Raw genomic sequence first — 22,699 nt, forward strand, 5'->3', positions numbered from 1 at the left:
CTAATTTGATGATCCAAAAGAGAGTGTGAATTCTCTAAAAGAGAGCTCTAACGTTATTTATGCACTTAGTTGAATCATACAATTTTATGTATTAGTTTAGGCATCATGGTGTGGTAGGCTTGACACTACTTTAACGTAAGTATCTCTTACTAGACTAGGAGAAGTGGGCCAAAGGTCAAGTCCACAAGGTTATATCTATAAAGAGAGTGGCGAGATCCAAACAACAACGTATTTATTATTATTTTTTTATCATATGTAGAGTACTGGAACCAATCCTCTAAGCTTGATAGAGATAGCAAGCTATTTCTCTAGATAATTTTAAAAGCTACTCATTTAAAATACATTGAGTTTGAGCATTATTTATCTTTTTTTTTCCTTTCATAAGAATCGAGTTGTTTATTCAATTATCATTTATTGTATTTTTTCAATACAGAGTATAGGATGATTTGAGCCACAAAGTTAGTACTATGAACACCCTTATACCAATTGAACAACGGTTTTATTACAGTGTCGAATAGTATTTGTAGTTATGATGAGACACTGATGATAAAGTTTTGATGTGAGTGTGGATAATTTTTTAGTTAAAAAAATATGATCAAGAAAGCATGTGGCTTTACAATAAAATAATCATTGAGTCATGACATCCAAATTTTGTGTAATAAAAACATAATTTCTCATCAAAATGTTTGTGACATGAACTCAAATAAAAGCATAATTTTAAAAAAGAGAACTTTTAAAATCATTATTCTTTTTCCCTATATTAATGAGAATTATATTGCAAAATGATTAAAAAAGATCTGAAAGTTAATTCCAAAAGAAAAAAAATAAAATAAATGTTTTGTTTTATTTTATTTTGAAAAAAGCAACTTTGGGGGAAAATAGAGACCTGGCGGAGGGGGCCAGCTTGAAAGTTCAAATTTTGCGAAAACTCCTCTGTTCGGCTTCCGCCAATTGGACGCAATACAAAGGCCTTCCTCGAAACCCCAACCATTTTCCCATCTCAATTTCGACCTCAACACTTTTTATTAATCCAAATTCCTTTCTTTTCCCTCTCTTTCAGTTCCTATTTCCTTCTATCATCATCTACACGCTCACTACAGCCTCCATAGTCCATACAACTCCACCAGGTGAAGAAAGAACTCTCCTTTTCTCTTCTCTTCTTCTTCCCTTTTCTTTTCATTACTAGGGTTTTCTTTATTTTTCTTCCTTGTTTCCCTTTCTTGGGTATCTTCCATTTTCTTCTCGACCTCGTTTTTTAACGGTATGAAAGTTTAGTGTTGTGTTAGATCCATGGTAGTTGTTCTTTGGCGGCTTTTGGTAGTGTTTATTATCCTATCTGTTTTTCTGTTGGAACTCCATTTTGTTGTTTAGGGATTATACAGAGTGATACTCTGGAAGGGAGAAGTCCCCACAGAGTTGTTTTGATGTGGATGGAGTAGTGGAGTGAATCTTTATTTTGTGAGTGCCTGCTGTTTGTCCTGATATGTAATCCGAATTGTTTTCTTGTTCTTGTTTGATTTATTGTGAAGGAGAAAAGGAGTCATCTTGAAATTGTTTGACAACAATCTGCCTTATGTTTAAACCTACTAGATCTTTGCTTCTTTATCTTGTATGTTACAAAGTTGAGTTGAATATTTGTTTGTCTTTACTCCCTATTCTTCCTCTAATTTGTGTTCTGTTCTGCTTCTACTGTTCGGACTTCAAGAATGATTGTCTAATTGCTTGGTGGAAGTACGAAATGGTAAATAGCTTTGCTTCTGCACTGACAAGTGTAATATGTTTGGACGTGTTGGAGTTTTTGGTTTATGAAATGTGTGTTTCTCTAATTTGTCACTCTTATCTAGTGACTATGATTTGCTTGAGAACTAGACGCGGTTTGGAACGCTTATATTCCTTATAATTTTAAGTTTCTTTTTATCTGATATAGGCGGATAGATTTCAAGCACGTTTGATCATGGACTCTGTAACCAAAAATCCAGAACGTAGGCCATTTTCTATCAAATTGTGGCCTCCTAGTGAAAATACTCGAAAAATGCTTGTGGAGCGGATGACAAATAACCTTACCAGCAAATCCTTTTTCACCCAAAAGTATGGTACTCTTAGTCAGGAAGAGGCTACAGATGAGTCACAGAAAATTGAGAATATTGCTTTTGAGACAGCCAATCAGAATTATGAAAAACAGCCAGATGGTGACGGGGGTGCTGCTGTGCAACTTTATGCCAAGGAATGCAGCAGGTTGCTTCTTGAGGTTCTTAAGAGAGGTCCTAAAGTTGAGGCAGACAAGGAGGCTGGATCTGATATCACTAGTGCTCCTCGTGAAATCTGTTTCGATATCTCAAAAGGTCGACGGGCCTTTATCGAGGCTGAGGAAGCTGAAGAACTTCTAAAGCCCTTAAAAGAGCCAAGAAATTCTTATACACAGATATGTTTCAGCAACCGGAGCTTTGGTTTAGAAGCAGCTCGTGTTACTGAGCCGATTCTTGTGTCCCTCAAGGATCAGTTAAAAGAAGTGGATCTCTCTGATTTTATCGCAGGAAGACCAGAATCAGAAGCTCTACAGGTCATGAAATTGTTCTCTGATGCTTTAGAAGGCAGCATCTTGAGATCCTTAAACCTCTCAAATAACGCCTTAGGTGAGAAGGGTGTTAGAGCTTTTGGCTCTCTCCTGAAATCACAATCTTGTTTAGAGGAGCTATATTTGATGAATGATGGAATTTCCAAGGAAGCTGCTCAGGCGGTATCCGAGTTGATTCCTTCAACAGATAAACTTAGGATCCTTCATTTTCATAACAACATGACAGGTGATGAAGGTGCTTTTGCTATTGCCGAAGTTGTAAAGCGTTCTCCTCTATTGGAAGACTTCCGTTGCTCCTCTACAAGGATAGACTCTGAGGGAGGAGTAGCCTTATCTTTAGCACTTGGGACTTGTCCCCGATTGAAGAAACTTGACCTCCGAGACAACATGTTTGGAGTGGAAGGTGGAGTTGCTCTGAGTAAAGCCCTTTCACATCATGCAGATCTCAAGGAGCTTTATTTGAGTTACCTGAACTTGGAAGATGAAGGGGCAATTGCCATAGCCAATATACTGAAGGACACTGCTCCTACACTTGAAGTCTTGGAAATGGCTGGAAATGACATTACAGCTGAAGCTGCTTCTGCATTAGCTGCTTGTATAACTCAAAAGGCCCATTTGATCAGCTTGAGTTTGGGTGAGAATGAGCTGAAGGATGAAGGAACTATCCAGATCAGTAAGGCATTAGAAGGTCTCATCAAATTAAAGAAAGTTGACATGAATACTAACTTAATTAGGAGAGCTGGCGCTCGGGTTTTAGCTCAAACTGTGGTTCAGAAGCCTGATTTTCAACTGCTGAACATCAATGGAAATTTCATTTCTGATGAAGGCATTGATGAGTTGAAGGATATTTTCAAGAAATTTCCGAATATGCTCGGGCCCTTGGATGAAAATGACCCCGAAGGGGAAGACGGCAACGACGGGGAATCTGTAGCAGATGGCGAGGAGGAGGAGGAGGAGGATGAGTTGGGATCAAAACTAAAGAACCTTGAAGTTAATGAAGAGAACTAGAGAGGTTCTCTATTTAATGAACCTCTTTGATTTAGGCTAGTTGCAAGATTTGTCTCTCGAACTTTAGTATTTGAAGAGAGGCACATGTTTTTAGTTTCTGATTTTTGGTTTATTTCAAGAACTGAATCTAGTTTAACAGCGATTGACTAGAACATGAACAAAATTTCTGTGGGAGCATCATGGTAATAGATTGTCTGTAGCCGTAGGATTTATTTTGGTTACTAGGAATTTTTGCAATGAACTGTATCTGTATCCTTTGTTGTCATTGCCTCCATCCTTTTCTCCCTTTTGAGAGGAATAGTTGGATGATGAATCTTGCTCCGTATTTGATTGGAGAACTTAAAAGGCTTCTTTACTTTATATCGATTGAAGCAATCCAATCCTCTGGCTCATCATAATTTCAGGTTCTACTTATAACATGACTTGCTACCACTATAATCTTACACTACAAAAGAATCTTTAGTAAGGAAGGAGTATATGTCCAATTGCTAGTAGTTACAAAAGTAATAGATAGTCATGCATATTATTATGGTAGCAAAAATCGATAAAAATAAATAAATTATTTTCGGTTGGTTTTTACTTTGGAAGGTTGCATTAATATCCTTTTAACTTTACAAAAATAAGATAAAATAAAATAAAATAAAATACTTAAATCATTAGCACATGAATGAAAACATTTATCTACATCTCACCTTGTCTCTTTTCCATTTCTTCGATTCAATTGATGGCCTAATACTTCCTCTTTTTTATTCTTTTCTTCAATAAATACCCTCTTACTTCCCTTGTTCGTTCTTCCATTCCTCCATCTCAAAAATTACCTCACCAATTAAGATACAGACTATAGCACGAAGAAAGAAAAGTAATAGTAGAATCGTCGGATGATCTTAGACCTTAAATATGTCAACAAAATTGTTTGTTAGTAGTTGAGTGAAAGTTAAAATAATTGGGATTGAATACACTGAAACAGAGGTTTTAATGTTTAGGTCTGAGTATTGAAGACAAGAAATAAGTAAGAAAATAAGTCCATAACAAAAATTTGTAAATTTGAAAATTTTATTGACCATTTTTGTAGTTCATATCAGTTTATTTGTTGCAGAATGTTTAGAGGCTCCTCAATGATCGAAAATAGTATTCGTTTGTTGGTTCTTTATATATTTAATGATTCATTGTGTTGTTTCATTAATATTAGTAATTTAGTCTAAAATGCACATGCATAAAAAATGAGAGATCCATTAGATTCGAACGGTATGATCTTCCTTCCTTATTTCCACATAAATTTACAAAACGAATTGATTATTTCCACATACATTTACAAAACGAATTGATGAAATATCAATTCGATATTACAACTCAATTGATCTCCTCTCGAGATGCAGCACTAATTCTTCACATAAAAGTTTAATCCCTTTTTCCCACCTAAACAACTAACTTTTATACTAGTTAACTAACCGACTTCCCTCTCTCACATTTTACACATGCTTTTTATTCTTTCTTTTATAAACGAACTTCATGGGAGGTCTAACACTTTTCTTATTACTTGTCAAATCATAATTCAAAATTCAACTAACATAAAACTTATACCATCAACCTTATTTATTTTCTTTATTTCTAGTTTTGCTCAACATCCTGGCGTTTGGGAGACATTACTCATTGAAAATCCGCACGGACCCCAAAAATTACACCTTAGGTTGAGATAAAAATGTGTTTCCATCCTACAAATCTTGTCCATATTCTGAAGTCCTAGAAAAATCAAAACATAATATATCTATAACTTAAAGCGTCCCAAATTTCCAGGACAACTAAAATTACAACTTTAAGGGGAAGGATGTATCTTTTAAACCCTTTGGTTACACACTAAAAAAAAAAATGAACCATAGAGCACAACTGATTAAAGCTGCTAAGTTCGAGCCATATGGGAAAGCAGCTCCAGGAGAGCTCATTGACAGGATCATGAAATTTGAAGGTTCTAATAATCAGATCTAATCTACTGCTGCAATCTGTATTGCCTTGTTTATTGGTTCTTGGAAATACTGGAGAGAGATGAATATTGCCTCCTAATGATCAAGCAAGCATGGATTAGAGAATATAGAGAAGATTGAGAGATGAGAGGAGATGATCATGGTGGAGTACCTCTGTTCGAATTGTTCGGCTTCCTTGCAGTGGACATGTATTCAAGTATGATGAAAAGATCTCGTGAGCATTTTTACTCTAACCGATGGAAACAATTTCAATATGTTAGTTAATTATGTACTGAAGTAATCCAATGAAAGAAATATGCTGTTTATTAAACTCCTTTACTGCTTTTAAGAATCATCAATTTATTGGAAGATTAACACCCTCTATGGTTCTATGTGCCTGAAGTTATTATAAATGGACACCTTGAAGTTGTTGTCTTCCTCAATGCTCTCTTCTAAACCGGCAAGTCCACCAAAGGCAATTAATAGATGCCTGCCAATTAAAACAATTAATCAACTCAAAATGGGTGAAGGCCAAGAAAAAAGCTAATCGATTGAAACAACAGGCCGAAAACTTGCTCTTGGAATGATACTAAGAACTGTTCATGTATGAAAGCGTGTATACGTTTTTTTTTTTTTTTTTTTTTTTTTTTGAAAAATGGAACCTTTTTACAGTCTGTTGAACCATGGATAAACGAAGGCTCACTGTAAATTTAATTGGCAAGATGCGATTGACACTGTTCTTTAAGAGCACCTCTTCTACACACATATTTCCATTACAATAAAGCCAGAATGTAGAAAGGCATGCTTCTGTAAATTTGGTGGATATTATGAAGGGGATGTTCGTACTGATATGGAAAATTCCTTCCAAGATTTGACTTTACCGAGTATATAGTTCAAAAGATGATTAAAAATGCTAACTTCTGTTATATGGCATAGTAAATGACTAGAAGAAAATTGAACAAAAAGAAAATGAAAACAATCACTTATTATTATATTTAAACATAATTAGTTAGCATGACCAAACTAGCAAAAGATGATGAAGGTATCAGCTAGAAACCATACTACCCAGGTCATATGGTGCTGAACTTCAGCAAAATACCTGAAGCAAGGTAGTGTTAATTCCGAGGACTTTATAACCATTCCGTGCTCTGAGGTACCGATCAAATGATCATAACCACCCTTGGAACAAAACCACAATAAAATGTGAAGAACGTGATATTAATTGTTAGAAGATTCATGGAGAGGTATAATTGTATACCTCATATGAACTTTCCTTAAAAACTGCACTCAAAGAAGAAGCATATCGCACTCTATAACCCCAGTAAAGTCCTTCTTCAACAGGCTTTGAGGATGAGACCACCTGGCGGGGCAGATCTGAAGAAATGAAGTTGCAAATACTTGGTTACCATTAATGAAAAACTTGCATGGCATGACTGACACATGTATGCCGAGCATTAAAATGATCATAAATCCATTTCTTTTAATAGAAGAAGATATATAAAGGCTTAAGTGCCATGAAAGTAGAGAACTGAACGAGTCTGGCAGATTACAGCTGAAATATGTCCTCAAGTTCAACCATTATTTTCTATGGAATACCCACCCAACCATTTATGAAAGGTCAAACCCGTGCATAAATGTTACAGCCTTTTCTTATGCCCTTGCCATGTTCTCTATTTTCTCTAAAATGATCCAGGAATACCCACCTGGCCACCTCAACCATGTTCTCTATTTTACCATTTTTTTCAGAAGCATTTGTAGACATCATAAAATATTGCAGACTTCAAAAGTACAAGCCTAAAGCCAATACTCGTCAAGACATCTATAGGTTAGCTAGGAGGAAAGAAACAGTCAATATGTATGTTTTATTTGATTCAAATATGTACTAAAAAAGGCATCACATATTACCAGAAAACAAATTGCGATCTGTTCCCATAGCTACCGTTACTCTAGTTCCAGGTTCAAGTATTTCATCAACAACAACATTCTGCACAATAATTTAAAATGAACCATTAACAAAGAACACCTAGATAAGTAAAATATGGTTGATGGAGGCATTAAATTAAACTTTAGAAAAAGCGGAGAAATTGAATTAGCATACACCTTCCAATCCATTTAAAATCAACATGGTAGAATAGCTCAAGTTTAATGTAGGAGAAACTTTGGGATTCCATTCTAGATACTTGAGAAGCTTAAATTAAATATGGCTTTACCTTACTCAGACCAACATCAACTGATGTTCCTTTAGCATCTGGAGCTCTTTCTTTCAGGGTAACACCTAAATTTAACATAACAAAATAAGGTCGATGTAACATGAACAAGAAGAAACACAGTGGTCGAGGATGCCAACATAATAAATCAGAAGTCATCCAAAGATATAACCAAGTAGATACGCACCTAAATATAATCCCAGTCCTAGTCTCAACTTTCAGGAATCTCCCAAAAAAAATGTAAGACACTTGGATTTTTCAAAGTACAACTGCAAATGTGCAGATAAATAATGGGAAAACAAACTATGTCACTCAAGCTTTAAAGAACTGTCTCCCTAAGGATGAAAAAAAATTACTAACAATGTCTTTCTTTCTAGACTCTGAGAAATGATAAAAAGAAGCTCATGCATCGAGAAAAAGGAATGAAGCTTAGGCATCTGGTCAACTACAATACTATATGCGACTACCAACTAAAAAATGAAGCTTGAGCAACGGGAACCTCAGGAAAATAAATGTTCTACCAGAAAAAGCAATGAACTTTGAGAAGAAGACGTCTGTAGGAGAAAGTGATGGAAAAGTCCCAAGATTTGGGGAAATGATTAATGGTAGGAAACCAAGAAATCAAGTAGACACTAGAATTTGACCCATTTTGTGCACATCACAATTTCCTAATCACGCTACCACGAAAAGAAATAATATAGGATGGCTAAAGGTATTTGGAAGGAAATAAGGCCAAAGAAAGTGGAATTTTTCATTGAGACGCCAGCTTGAATTGAAAGAAAATTGCAAAGGAGATGGTTCCCAACCTTCTTTTAATTTTAAACACAAGCACCTGTATTATAAATTAACCGACAGAAGCCAGTTCAATTTATCCTTCCAGTGTTCAAGCACAGAGCTATTAGGTTACTATTTTCCAAGCTTTTCAAAGTGTTTGGTATTTCAATAGCAAGGTAAAGATGAATCTCCAGGAAAGGAACTATTGTATGGCCCAAAGTTCAAAAGGAAGACAAAGGTCCTCGTGATTGATGCAATTAAAAACTGTTACTTCTGAAGGTATGCTAGGAACAAGAAAGCCAACAATATCCTCACATGCCAGAGAGGTTTGCGAAGATTCAGGTGCAAGTTTAGAAGAAAACCCAAACGGAGCTTTCAAATTTTACCTTCTCGATAGGGACCCCATTCATGCTTGCGCAAATGGTGAGGGGCATCAAGAGGGGGCAACATCCCCTACAACAAATTCACAGTAAATTGAAGATCAGAAGCAAAACAGGAAACGTTAATTCTTTGATTAAAGCAAAGAAGCTACTTAAGGTCGGACCACAAATCTTAAATTGTTATGCTTTGGGAAAAGAGCTTTTCTCAAGTATTGTGGAGTCTCAAGGTACTTCAAGATCCTTATTAGAAATGCAGCGCCACTTTCATCCTCATCTGAATTGTTCGCTGCCGCAATCTCTGAGCCAGTCGTTGAACTCCTTCCACTGTCAAATACCACCACCTGATACATGCATAACCTATCTTTCTAAGCTGAACTAGTCTAGCGAAAACAATAACTATCCTAGAAAATTTTAAGGAAAGAGGATGAAACAAATGAGAAAGATGGTGACCTCGTCAATTCGAAATATGGTTGCCGCACGAGCAATTTGGCCAGCCAACTGGAAAGAAGTTCATAAGTTTCATCCAAATTAATCACATCACTTCATTTCAGAAGTGAAGAAAATGCATCGAGAGAGCATAAAAAATAGAAGAGAAAATAAATCCAAGAACTAATAAAATCACTCTTAGGGAACAGGGGAAAGGAGGCCGAACTCGAAAAACACTCGCCTATAGAAGAGAGAATGCGTACTCTGGTGGCAAGCTCCAGGGATTGAGCATTATCAATGATGGAACCGGAAACCGCAATGCTCACTGTAGGTTTGGAAATCGGTTTTCTCTTTTCTGCCTCGATTGAACCATTCTCAACTTTCTTCTTCTTCTTCTTCTTCTTTTTCTCAGGAGAGCATCCATTAATGAGCTCCGTTTCACGATTAGCTTCGAAGTCATCTCTGTCAAGCGCCTCCGATTCCGGTTCCGGTCGCTTATGCTTCTTCTTCCCCATTTTCCAAGACCTCCGCCGGTGGTAGGGGTTTAGCAGGGTTCAGAATGCCGGATGTTTTTGAGCTGAAAGACTGCAACTTTTCCAAGCTCTTCAAAGCTTCGACAAGTACACGACGGTTCAATACACTTAATGGGCTTTCTGCTTTTACACAGCCCAAAATAAGCACATTGGCCCATGATTGAAAAAGGCTGTCTCGTGGGCTAAAACATTGGGCCTAAATGAGCCTCAGCATGCATTAACTGAGCCCAGTAGTTACATTACACTACGGCCCGATATTCTTTTGGGCTTTCGACCTTTTAAACTCTCACATTTCGTTTGAAAGAGTTAAAATGCTGAGGTTCATAATCATAATCACTTCAAATATATATATATATATATATATATATATATTTGTTTAATTATTGAAAATTAATTTATTTTTTATTTCAAAATTTTAAATGTTATATTCATTTAATGAAAAATAAAACCGAATCAGTAAAATCATATTTTTGAACCTAATGGAAGTGATTAGGTCCCTTCAAAATCACTAAAATATATTAATAGGAACCATGTGGGATATACGTTAAAACTCTTGGGCTTAATTGTCCTTTCAGTACAAAATTTGTATTTGGATTAATTTTAGAATTAACATGAATACATACAGTATATAATTAATAAGTTAATATACTCCCCAAATAATTTCGAACTTTTTTAAAGTTACAATTACGGAGATGTGATCGAATCATCATTTTATGATGACATTTTTTTAATACAAAATGAGAATGAGATTTGAAACTGGAACCTCTTATCTTCGGACACAGATTGTTGCTAGTTGAACTAAGGTCTTATTGAGTTGACTAAATTGATAAACATAAAATAGAAAGGTCACATGTTAAATTCCATGTAAATAATTATTCATTTTGTAATTTTGTAGTCAACCTTAATTTTATAGTTAACCATAACCACCAATGTCTTTATGTATGGTGTCAAGAATTACCCTTCCATATATTGGTGTTGGAAGTTGTTGCCTACTCTCAACGTTGTCCATAATCCATCAAGAGAGATAGTATCTTTTGGCAAATAATCTCTCTATGTCTTTATGTATGACGTCGAGAGAGACAATGTTACTATTTCTTTTCTACAACTTCGTATTTTAACAAAGTTATGTGTTAAAAAGAATTAGTTGTAAACCCTATAAACGATGAAAAGTAATATATTATATTATTTAGAAAAAATAGTTTGCCCCTAGAAAAAAATGGACTGAAATCTCATAATATAAAGAAAATCGGGTTCTCTTTTGAGTAAAAAGAAAAGGGTGAGGTGACAGCCACTGCTCGACATCTTCCTTTGAAATTGGGGATGATTACAAAATCTAATAAAGAAGAAGAGAGAAAAAGAACAACACTATTTGTAATAAGGTCAAAAAAGATGAAGCCATAGGTTTTCGGTTGGTAAAGAAAAAATGACTTAGAAACATAAAAACAACAAAAAGGTTAGATGATATAAATAAATAAATAAAATAAAATAAAATAACAACTTTTAACCTTTGGATTGTTTTGAAAAAAGATCCACATTTCCTCGAAAGTCGTTACAGTTTGGAACTATATTTGGATGACAAACTTTTAGCATTTTATTTTTGATGGAAATGAAGATTTGGAAGATTGTGTATGGCAATGGCCTAATATAACGTGACGATTATCCAAATCTTCATTTTAAGTTACAACCACACCAAAGAAGATTATAGTTTTTTGTTTGGAATTACGAATTTGTACTTTATACAAGATAGTTTTGAATTGGTTATTAAACGTAATATCACCTTTGGTTTTAAAAAAGTACTCTCTGAAACAAAAAGAAATGTTTTAGATAATCCATCTGTTAAAAGAATCACTAATAAATTATAAATATATAGGGGCAGTTTGGGGAAGGTTGGGTTATGAGGGATTAGGATTATGATAAACCTAAGATTTATGATAAGATGTGTTTGGGGAAGAATTATAAATGAAGTGTTATAATAAGATTTGTTTGAGAGAAAGGTTACGTGGATAGGGTTATAATAGTGTTACGATAAGATGTATTCGAGGGAAGGGTTACGTACTTTATGGAATTTGTTATATATATATATATATATATATATTAATTCATATTATAAATCTAATACATAAATTTGATTTATTTAATTAACTAAATCGTCCTAATTTTCATAAAACAATTTGTTTTAATTTCTTTAAATACGACTTTCATTTTCAACATTTTTCAAGTAATCGTTACGTGCGAATATCTTTTAAAAAAATTTATATTCTAAATCCAATACACGAATTTCGTATATTTAATTTACCAAATTGTCCTAATTTTTGTAAAATAATTTGGCTTAATTCATTTTACTACAATGTTCACTTTGAACATTTTTTAAGTTTACATTACGTTTCAATAAAATGGTTTTTAGGAATGTGACACACAACTCGTAAACATGTAAATAAGTGCAAATAAAAATTGAAAATATGAGGTACCAAAAATAAAAAATAACAATCTAACACTTTTATCAATTCTAGTTTTGTTTTCTAGTGAAAAATTACAATGAATTTAGTTTTAGGTTTCTCCTCAGTTTATTTTAATATATTTTTAATATATTAACTTTAATTTTTACTCTTACGAATGGTGATTTATATACTTTCAAAATATTTATTTTACTCATTCGACAACAATTATTGGTAAAAGATTCATGAACCTACTACCTCTATAACAAAAGATTTGTTATGTTAATTTAACCAAACTTAATTTAATAATCAAAATAACATTACGAAGGTGAAAAAATATAGACAAACCACCTCTAAATAATAGGTTTGTTGAAATTATAGTACTAATTTTTAATTTAATCAAATAATGCTTATTGTTTTCTAATTGTTGTAATCAATTTATGGTAGTTTGTTAAAATTTTATCATTTTTTTTATTTAAGCTAATTAACAAAATACAATGAGGTTGAGATTTATATCAAAATTTTAATTTTACAAATATATTAATATGAATTTAATATAGAGTTGATTGAAGGTAATTAAATTAAAAATTTAATTGTGTAATCACGATAAATTACCTAATTCAAGAGTACAAGAAGAAACTAAAATTTTAATAATATAATTGTATTAAATTCTTGACTTAAAAAGCAAGCTATATTTTTTAAATAAAAATATTAAAATTAACAAAACTTACAAGTATAAAAATTATAAATGAAAAAAAAGAAAGATTAAGGAAGAATTGAGAAAGGGAAGGGTCGAAGAAGAATTGGAGTACAACTGGGGTCGTAATAACCCTTTCCATAATGAGTTACATAACCCAACCCTCCCTTTTATAACTTTTTCCTTAAACATAAACTATGTACGTAGTATTTAGTTACTCACTATAGTGTTTTATTTTGTTCCTAAGCTTTAAAACATTATGTATTTTTCCTTATAAAACTTGAAGTTTAGTTTTTATTTTTGTAATAGGTTTCAAAATTTTACCTTTGTTTTTTAATTTTGAGTTTTGTTTTCACTTAGTTTTTTTTTTTTTTTTTAATTTTTAATACTTCACACCTCAATCATGGAATTATCGCTAATGTATACTCATTTTTGGCTTTTCACGTTAACTTTCAATTAAAATAATTAACAATAATTACGATGACGTGATGAAAGATTAGTGAAAACCAATCTTATTCTTTTAAATTAATTGATAACACTACCATCAAATACCGAAAGTGAGTATTTAGTGAAAAAATATAATGTAAGAGAAGAATATGTTAATTAGTTTATTGCAAGTTAATTTAATTTCCTTTTTACCTCATTTATAACAAACTCAATGCACGAGACTTTCACTTGTGTGAAACAAATTATCATTCTAATAAAAGATTTATACGTTTAATTTATTTTAGGATTACTTAGACTACATCAAAACTAAGAGTAAGGATATATACAACATCTTAAAACTTTTTAAATCAAATGAACACAAATCTCAAAATTCATAAAAAAAACACTATTTTGAAACTTATGAACCAAATAAAAACAAAACTTCTCGATTCAACAATTGATCCAAAACTTTAAGGTTATGAGTGAAGTTTAATTTAATATTATATAATTCAACGATAATACTTAAACTAAAAATCAGGAGTGAGCATGATAGAACGAAAAACCGAATCAATCGATCAAAACCAATTGAAGGTAGCTAGTGTAAAGAGACGTTCGACCAATGTCCATCGGAAACAATATTCATATGTAAAAAAAAGAGTTCAAAGGCTTAAACCAACCCAGTTAGTTTGCACTTTCTTTGTAGTCAAGGTTTGAACAATTACTAAACTGAACTTAATAAGTTCGGTGTTGATTTGGTTGGAAAATCGACTTTGACTAAAAAAAGATACGAAAATTGAAAATAAATGAAAGAATATATATAAGAAGTTGAGAAGAAATAAAAAGTAGGGGGTTGCGTTGTTATGATGGGTTGTCCGGTTCATGACAAGATTGGACCGGTCGGGCCCATAACTGCCCTGAAGCAAGATCGTCAAAATCTTTAGAAATTCCTTTTGTTTCCTAAGAAAATTACAACCGAATCTACTGCCAAATTTTATCTTCTGATACATATGATTAATAATAATATTCATAAAATTATTATTGTTTCTTTTCTAAAATTTTAGAAAATAAAAAGAAAATCATAAAATTCTCTCTCTTTATATACCACTCTTCAAAGATTTCATTGCAGGCTCTAAAGATTTATATATCAAAAGCTTTCTGGAAAAGCCCAAAAGAGAAGAAATTTAGAAAGCTATCACACACACACCATTATAATTACATATATATTTTCACCATCATCTCCTTTTCCATCTTTTTGACTCTTTCCATTGTACGGACCACTTGCAAACTTAATTTCATCACCATTTTCATTTTTCTCTTTTGCAATTATTCTTTTTGAAAAATTGTTTCTTTTAATTATCTCGATTTGAGTTAATTACGTACTATTAAAATTAAAGACTCTTCAAAGACATTACTTGACCACAATATTCATGCTTTGATATGCCTTTTGAATATTTACCGTTATTGATTATAAACTTCGAGACCAATTGTAATTTCAACTTTTTAATTCACATGTTAAGTTAGTTATCTTAATACATTTCTAACGTATATAATCTACTCGTGGTTCACTTTTCTCTTGGATTATTGAAGTTATTTCTTGGTAGGTTTTGTTTTCAAAGGACAAAAGCCTTCGAAAAATTATCATTATCATACAAAATAGGATTAATTTAATAACAAATAAAGGACATGCTCTCGATAAAAAAAAAACTAAGAGATTGTGAGTTCAATATATAATAATCACTTACCTATGATTTAATATTCTACTAACTAGTTTTCTTGATACCCAAATATTATAGAGTTATAATGGTTATTCCATATAGTTAGTCAAAGTGTACGAGTAAGCTGTCATGAATATAAAAAAAACTTTATCATGCAAAATAAAACTCTTATAATTTTCAATTTCTCTTTACTATAAAATACTATATGTTGTTTGAAAATGTTGAGAGAGTATTTAATATATATATTAGCTTAAACTTCTACGTCTAGTAATTATTTAATATTTAAAAATATTTCTAACATCTCAAACTAGGAGATTTCTACGTCACAAAATAAACAAAACAAGAAACAATAATAGCTTAAAGGAGTATAAAATTATCATTAATTGTGACATGTTTTTCTTATATGTTGAATATTACGATAGTGCATGGAAAGAAATTAATAGATAATGGAACCTTACTTTTTTCTTTTCTACTTAAATTTTTACTAATGGTTTGAACAAATCAGAAACAAAACGTAGCATCTAAGTACTTAACAACCAAGCAACAAAAAAAAAAAAAAAAAAATCCTAACTTTTATTTTTTCCAAATTCTTTGTGAATTAATTGACAAAAAATATCCAACACCAAATCAAAGCAACTTATTTTTTGTTTTTTTTTCTTTTTCAAATATCATGGGTTCTCGCTTTGGCTTTTGCCTTATGAATTGTATACGTGGAGCATTCTTATTGGCAGTCCTCTCCTGCTGTGGATTAGGTCAAATAAAATGAGCTTTGGGTGGGAAACTTTCGGGGCTAATGGAGCTCTTTTAGACTAAACGACATCGTTTTTTTTTTGTGTTATTGCTGCCTTTTTGGTTTTGGTTTTGGTTTCACCTTTTTTTTTTTTATTATTATTATTATTACAAAAATATATTTCACATTTATAATTATTTTACGTAACAAATTGCATGCAATCAATTTGCTCCTTTTTAATGGAATTTGTAAACTTTGGTTCGTCATATATAATACAACAAAACGTCACATAGTTCCTTACTCATACTTTTTAAATTTCTATAATGGCCTAATTAACTTAACTTGGTGGAGTGGAGCTTTGATTCTTTATTGAGAAGGGCATAAAATTATAAACCTTAACTTTTTATATGACGTACTATAACTAACATAATTAATTTTAGCCAAACTTTTATATATAATAGTTTTGATTGGGACATAAACGTTAATTAACTTTTCATTAATGGTATTCACGATAGAAATTATGTAAATTAAAGATTATATATAACCTTCAACTATAGGATAATTTGAAATTGGTTTTTAAAAACTAAATATTTTCTTTAAAATGAAAGATGAGAATGGATGTAACAACTAATATGTAAAATCATAAAATGTGTATTGGTATTAGTTTCAACTATACAAGAGATTAAATTTGTTAGTACCATTTATTTCATCTAAATGATGTTAAATCATGCTGTGTTTATATTTTCAATTAATTTTCTACACCGATTGTTGCTTCAATATATTTCAATTTTATTATGGTAAGAAAAACTAATTTTGAAACAAATTGTAAAGTTCAATGACTAAAAAATTGAAACATTTCAAAGTGTAGAAACATATAATTAAAACTTTTTCCAAAGTTTAGGGATATTTCGTATAATTATTTAACCTTGGAAAGGCTAAGATTATAATAGTTCAGCCAATTAAGTATATCAATTCCAAAAAAAGAATACATAAAGAGATATCAATTAGAGAGAAAAAGGCTTTAAAGTTTAAAAAGTCATGGAAAGTTACAAGTGGTTTTTTGTTACAAATTTATTAAATAGTTACTTTACATAAATATACTTTATCCATGTCTTAATAGGAGCCTTATATATATATATATATATATGCTTAAATAGTGATCGTGACATATTTTTTAAGCCAAGGAGACAAAAATTTCAATTTCGAAACAAATCTTATCCATATCTTTTAAGTTTATTGAAATGAATTATTCCATTGTCATTTTCAAATTGTGTTAATTTCAATTTCGGTACTACAAAAATTAAAGTAATATAAGATAAAGATGTATTATACGTGTGGAAATTAAGGAAGGGTTTAATTACGACTATAGATAGAAATAAAATCTCCAACATTTATGAATGTTTATTACAAATATTACATAAGTACATAACATTTTTTAAAAGGGAAAAATTAATTGCACTTTATTTTGTTTTGCAAATAAAGCTAAGGAAGCCTATCTTGGAACATACAAGGTGATATATGATATTGATATCTTAACATAAATTATAAAAGGGTTACAAAAAACATTTATGGATGTTATTAAATACAATTTTTTTAGGGTTGAAAATTTTCTCTCAGTTTGATGAATTTGATCCATTCAATAATATCAAGTATATATGTTTGTCGGGTGGTTTGCGCAATCCATTTATAAAATTCCCATCTTAAAACATGTACAAGATAAAATTCAAATAGTTGTCATATTAGCTTAACCAATTGACATATTTGTCTCCTGGTGACAAAAGAAATCAATTATGAGGTTCACATTTCTCTGTTCTTATTATTGTACTACAAATGTTTTTGATATATATGTGTTGTTTTTAAAATATAACAAAAAAAAAAAATTATTGATCGATAATAGACAATGATTGATTTTAATGGACTATTATTATCTAGTTCTGCTAGACATTCTCCTCGTAAATATTTGATAGATAATGAAATTTTTTTATATTTATAAATATGTAATCCATTTTTTCATTTAAAACAATATAATTGTCATATATAACCTTTTCAAATAAATTTTTTATTCTTTTTGAAATTTGGCTACAATTATTACTAAAAAATGTTTACAGTAAATAAATAAAAGAGAAATTATGGTTGAATAGACTATTATTTTTCCATAAATTGTTAGAATATGAATAGGTATAACAATTTTGATCATTCATAGTTTAAAACTAACCTCACTCCTTCACCTTTTTTTTTTCTTTTTCCTTTTTTAAATAACTTCCTAAAAACGACACACAATCCTACCTTAAGTAAATTAAATCGACAAAAAGACTAAAAAGAAGAAGTTACGATTGCGAATGTAACAATTAAATTTAAAATATTAGTATATATAACAACTTTTTTAAAAAATTACAAATATAACAAAAAATGTAGATATGATAAAAATCTATCACTAATAGGTTATATTGTAAATATTAATCTATAACTAATAAATCAAATAGTCTATCGACGATAGAAAATCTATTAGTCTGTTGTTGATAGATTTTGTTGTATTTGTAATTTTTATAAAATATTGTTATATACTTAATTATTATCTAAAAATTAAAAAAAGGATAAGTATTAATAACTAACCAAACAAAAAATATCCCTAAATTATATTGAAAAAAATACCTTAAATTTTTTTCATTTATAATATTACTCATAATATTTCAAAGCTATGCCATGAAGAGGAGTAGAAATCCAATAAAACAATGAATGAAAAATAGAAATAAAAAGAGTGAAGCAATGACGTAACAAGAACTATATGGCAGTGTTTAGGTCCCCATCTCTATTATTTTTACTTCACCATCATACTCAAAATGGTAATCTTCAAACATTCGTGAAATGTTACTGGTACGTTATATTTACATTTAGAAAGAATAAGGATATTTCGAGACAAGTGACAAAAAATTATTACTATTATTATATCATATTGGTGTAATATATATATATATATTTTTTTTAAAAAAAAACAAAAAATAATAATTGTTTTCAATTTTAAGAATTCTAAAAATATAGAAAGAGAAAAATCCAACCTCGGATTAGGTTTATACTACAGAGTTGATATCGACCCCAAAAAAAAGTAATGGTAGGTACATCCAGTACGTGGACAACCAACCATCATTCTCAAACGATACCAAAAGAAAAGAAGAGAAATTAATTAACTTTTACGTACATACACACGTAAAACATCATAATCACTGTATGGACTACATACACATACAGTACATATGTATGACATATTATATGTACATACTTAAAGAGAAAAGAGGGTTAGAGGGGGGGCATTATGAAAGGCAGAAGAAGCTCCACCTCGGTGAGAAAAAATGAAGAAGAGGGCATGTGGTTGTCTGAGTGAAACCGTACTCCAACTTGCACTTTTAAGTCGTTGTTACAAAGCAAAAACTAGGGCATAGCACCAATTTGCATGTGCCCTCTCTTTAATTTCCCTATTCCCCAATATATCAATTTTTCATTTTTACATATCCCTATCCCACAGTCCCACACACGTATTAGCTTTTAGGGCAATAGATAGAAAGAAAGTAAATGAAATAAATGGATTATTATTATTATTAGTAGTAGTACACATGTGTTATGTGTAGTACCCCCTGTGTTCTTCTTTCACTCTGACACACATCTACTTGCACACACAATCTGTACGGTCTTTTCTTGGATTTTCTGTCCTTCTTCTTCATCATTTTTATTTCTCCCTTGTATTACACTCAACTTTAGTCTTTAATTGATGTTTTAGATTCAACAAAGTTTAACGTCACGTTATTACAGGTAGTGGCTTATAAAGTTTTGTTTTTGAACTTTTTAACATATTTTTGGATGAGATGCAAATATCATATTAGATTTAAGGTGTTTACGATAAAACGACAAAATATTTCTATAAAAATTTTTAAAACAGAAAAAATCCACGAACCTACAATCCAAATTTTTTTCCTCGTCAACAACACGTAATATATTTAGTATATGATTTTTTTAAATTGGTTATTACTATTATTTGATACATGAATTATTTAAATTTATTCGTTTAGATTTAACTATTTATCTTTTTAATTTTATCCTTTAATTTGGTTATTTAGATTTGGTTAAATGAATTTTTTCAGAATTTTTTTGGTATTTAGATTTATTCATCGTTTATTTTTTCAAGATTCTTTTGAAACGTTTAGATTTTGCTAAATAATTTTTAAAATTTTGTTGGTATGTCCATTTTTTAGACGATTGTTTAGATTTAGCTAAAAAAAAGAACAACTATGGAAAAAGATTGCAACGAAAAAAAAAGAAAAAAAAAAGCTATGAAAAGAAATCAAATTTGGTTTCCCATATGCTAAAAATAGAGAAAAAAAATGGAAAAAAATCGGACCAGAAAAAGAGATGAAGGACGGAAAGGTAAAATTCAAATATTTAGAAAACGTTAACTTTATGAAATTTGTTACTTAGTTTGTTGTATTTATAAAAAAAATTCTTAAATTTATCCTCAACTATAAACATACAAATTTTGGGATAATTGTGATTTAACTTAACGATATTGTCCCCGAATAAGTTTTTATAGCACAAACGGTATTTGAAATATACTTTCATGTATAATTGGATTGGGGTTTTGTGTTTACCAAATACTTTTCCTTAAACTTTAATTTTTTGTCTAATTTTTTTTTTTAAATTAGGTGTTTAATAGGTCATGGGTGTGTCTAGACTATTTTTGAATTAATAAAGTCAATTAGGAACAAGTCACAATTTGTATATATTAAGTTATCACTCATAACTATTTGATTTGTTGTATTTTAATTCTATTAAGTTATCATTTGATAACTATTTTATTTTTTTGTATTTTTTATTCTAAAAGTTTTATTCTATTTTCTTGATTTAATTTTATAAAAATAAAAATCTATTCAATAACTTATTTATTGCTGAAAGTGTAAATAACCATTGATATTTTAAAAATTTTGAAGATTTAAAAGACAAAAAGACTAAAGCTTAAGTACAAATTAAAGTTGTAATTAAACATTTTCTAAAAGTAAATATATGTGGAATTAGGTCAGGTATTACTTTGCCTTTTTCTTTAACCTAAAATGTGTGATTACTAAAACAAATGAGATTAGTTCCTACCTCTCTAATCAAATTATCGGCTTACGTTTGCATCTCCCACAACCATTTTCTTACTTTTATGGGGTTACACTTTTTCTACTTTTAAAAAAATTAAATTAAAACACTTGTTTTATTCATTTATTAATATACGGCAATTTAATCATAACTCACCCTGACATTTTTATAAATATTGTGTTACAAAAAAAAAAAAAAAAAAAAGAAAAGAAAAAATCCCTTAAAACTGCTGTATCAATATGCTCTTTTGCATTAATTGAAAATTTAACACAATCACGGAGGCACGTGTTGGAATTCCTATATTGAAAATATGAATTTGATTGATCTAAAGTTAATCACCATGAATGAACATATATCTGTTGTTGTAGTTTTTTCATAGATAGAAAGGTATAAAATTGGAGTAAAAGCTAAGGGAGGTGAAATTAGTGAGAAATGGATTAATAAAAGGGATTACAAAGAGAAGCCGGATTAATTAAATATCATCCAAAAATTAAAAATCGTTAATAATAATAATCTTTTTAATTTTATAATTAATTAAGAAGAGACCCAAATGGAGAGGGACTCCCGAGTCAATACCAACATTTCATTGTTGTTTTTTATTTCGTCAATATTATTATTTTCACCCGCCTCGTTGCACCTGCATGGCCTTTCAACCTTTTCTATTTCGATTTCCGCCCCTCCAAGATTTCCATTTTCTTCCACTTTCCCCCCCAAATTTTCCTCATAATTACCTTTCTCGCCCACCACTTCAACGTCGTCGTTTCTTCTTACTTCTTCTTCTTCTTCTTCCTCCTTTTCTTTTTCGTTTTCTCTTACCTTTTCCTTCTCCGTACTTTCTTCTCCACAGTCAAATCTGGAACTTGAAGTGCTACTTTTCAAAATGCTCAATCGAAGCCGGCCATGGCTTCGTTCAACGTGGAAATACGAAAGCCTCGCCGGAGTTTTCACCGCCTCCATTATCAACCGTCCGTCTTCACGATATGATTGTACACGAATCGAATCAACACCAGCGATTGTAGTCAGAGGCGGTGGAAAAACTTTGTTATTACCTTGATTTCCATTCGATTTCACTCGCTTCCTCATTGGAGACCTTTCATTTTTCAGATCGGAAAAAACAGCATCCTCAACGAAATCAACTCCAGTCTCATTCCCTAAATTCTCAGTACAGAGCGCAAGACTCTTATCACTCAGAGCAGAGCGAGAGCGTTTAACGAGGGGATGAACATAATCAGATTGTAATTCCTTACACGTCATTGCGGATTTCACGGATTTCTTGCAGACGTCATCGTCATCGGAGGGAGGACGAGGATGAGGATAAGAAGGAGGAGGAGGAGGAGGAGGTGGTGGAAGAGAGTTAATAGCGTTGTGATTGAGAAAAATTTGGTTAAGTTGGTGGCATTGGGGGAGGGAATTGGGAGAATTATCGAGATCGAGGAAACAGGAATTGAGAGCGAAATGGAGAGAAGGAGGGGGATGAGGATGAGGATGTAATTTGATTCGAGGCCAAGTTGTTTCGATGAATTGAGAATCGACGCAGGGTTGAGGGCCACGACAGACCATTGTCGCCATTGTTGGAGAGATGAAGGTAAGGTAAGTTGGAAACCTTGGGATTAGGGTTTGTTGTGAGAGAGGAAGAGAGAATTGAAGAGAGGGGATAAGTGAAGAAGATGTGGGGGAGAAGGGTGTGAATTTGTAGTCCAAAAAAGTG

At 31.3% G+C, this 22,699-nt stretch overlaps 3 protein-coding genes across 4 annotated transcripts; 1 reads left to right on the forward strand and 2 right to left on the reverse strand.

The window, feature by feature from the left end:
• The first annotated feature begins 908 nt into the window (after positions 1 to 908).
• On the forward strand, positions 909 to 3,943 carry LOC103483726 (RAN GTPase-activating protein 2). Of its 2 annotated transcripts, none has more exons than XM_008440477.3 (2): positions 909 to 1,127; positions 1,928 to 3,943. In XM_008440477.3, exon 2 carries the CDS (start codon positions 1,955 to 1,957, stop codon positions 3,581 to 3,583), a length of 1,629 nt encoding a protein of 542 aa, XP_008438699.1. In that variant the 5' UTR covers positions 909 to 1,127; positions 1,928 to 1,954; the 3' UTR covers positions 3,584 to 3,943. The 2 variants fall into 2 exon arrangements, with proteins under 2 accessions (XP_008438699.1, XP_050942067.1); XM_051086110.1 differs by lacking the exon at positions 909 to 1,127 and adding an exon at positions 1,180 to 1,741.
• A 1,305-nt stretch (positions 3,944 to 5,248) lies between these two features.
• LOC103483727 (uncharacterized) lies at positions 5,249 to 9,932 on the reverse strand. Its single transcript, XM_008440478.3, has 11 exons — positions 9,592 to 9,932; positions 9,353 to 9,400; positions 9,067 to 9,243; positions 8,909 to 8,975; positions 7,752 to 7,816; positions 7,447 to 7,525; positions 6,800 to 6,915; positions 6,641 to 6,720; positions 5,962 to 6,031; positions 5,714 to 5,791; positions 5,249 to 5,637 (listed from the first exon to the last, which is right to left on the reverse strand). The coding sequence occupies exons 1-11, from the start codon at positions 9,841 to 9,843 to the stop codon at positions 5,563 to 5,565; spliced, it is 1,107 nt and encodes a 368-aa protein (XP_008438700.1). The 5' UTR covers positions 9,844 to 9,932; the 3' UTR covers positions 5,249 to 5,562.
• An 11,347-nt stretch (positions 9,933 to 21,279) lies between these two features.
• Positions 21,280 to 22,680, reverse strand: LOC103483728 (protein FANTASTIC FOUR 4). Its single transcript, XM_008440479.3, has one exon. It carries the CDS (start codon positions 22,558 to 22,560, stop codon positions 21,526 to 21,528), a length of 1,035 nt encoding a protein of 344 aa, XP_008438701.1. The 5' UTR covers positions 22,561 to 22,680; the 3' UTR covers positions 21,280 to 21,525.
• Positions 22,681 to 22,699: the final 19 nt, after the last annotated feature.

The sequence above is a fragment of the Cucumis melo genome, chromosome 6 (genome assembly GCF_025177605.1).
Source record: "Cucumis melo cultivar AY chromosome 6, USDA_Cmelo_AY_1.0, whole genome shotgun sequence".
Lineage (NCBI taxonomy): Eukaryota > Viridiplantae > Streptophyta > Magnoliopsida > Cucurbitales > Cucurbitaceae > Cucumis > Cucumis melo.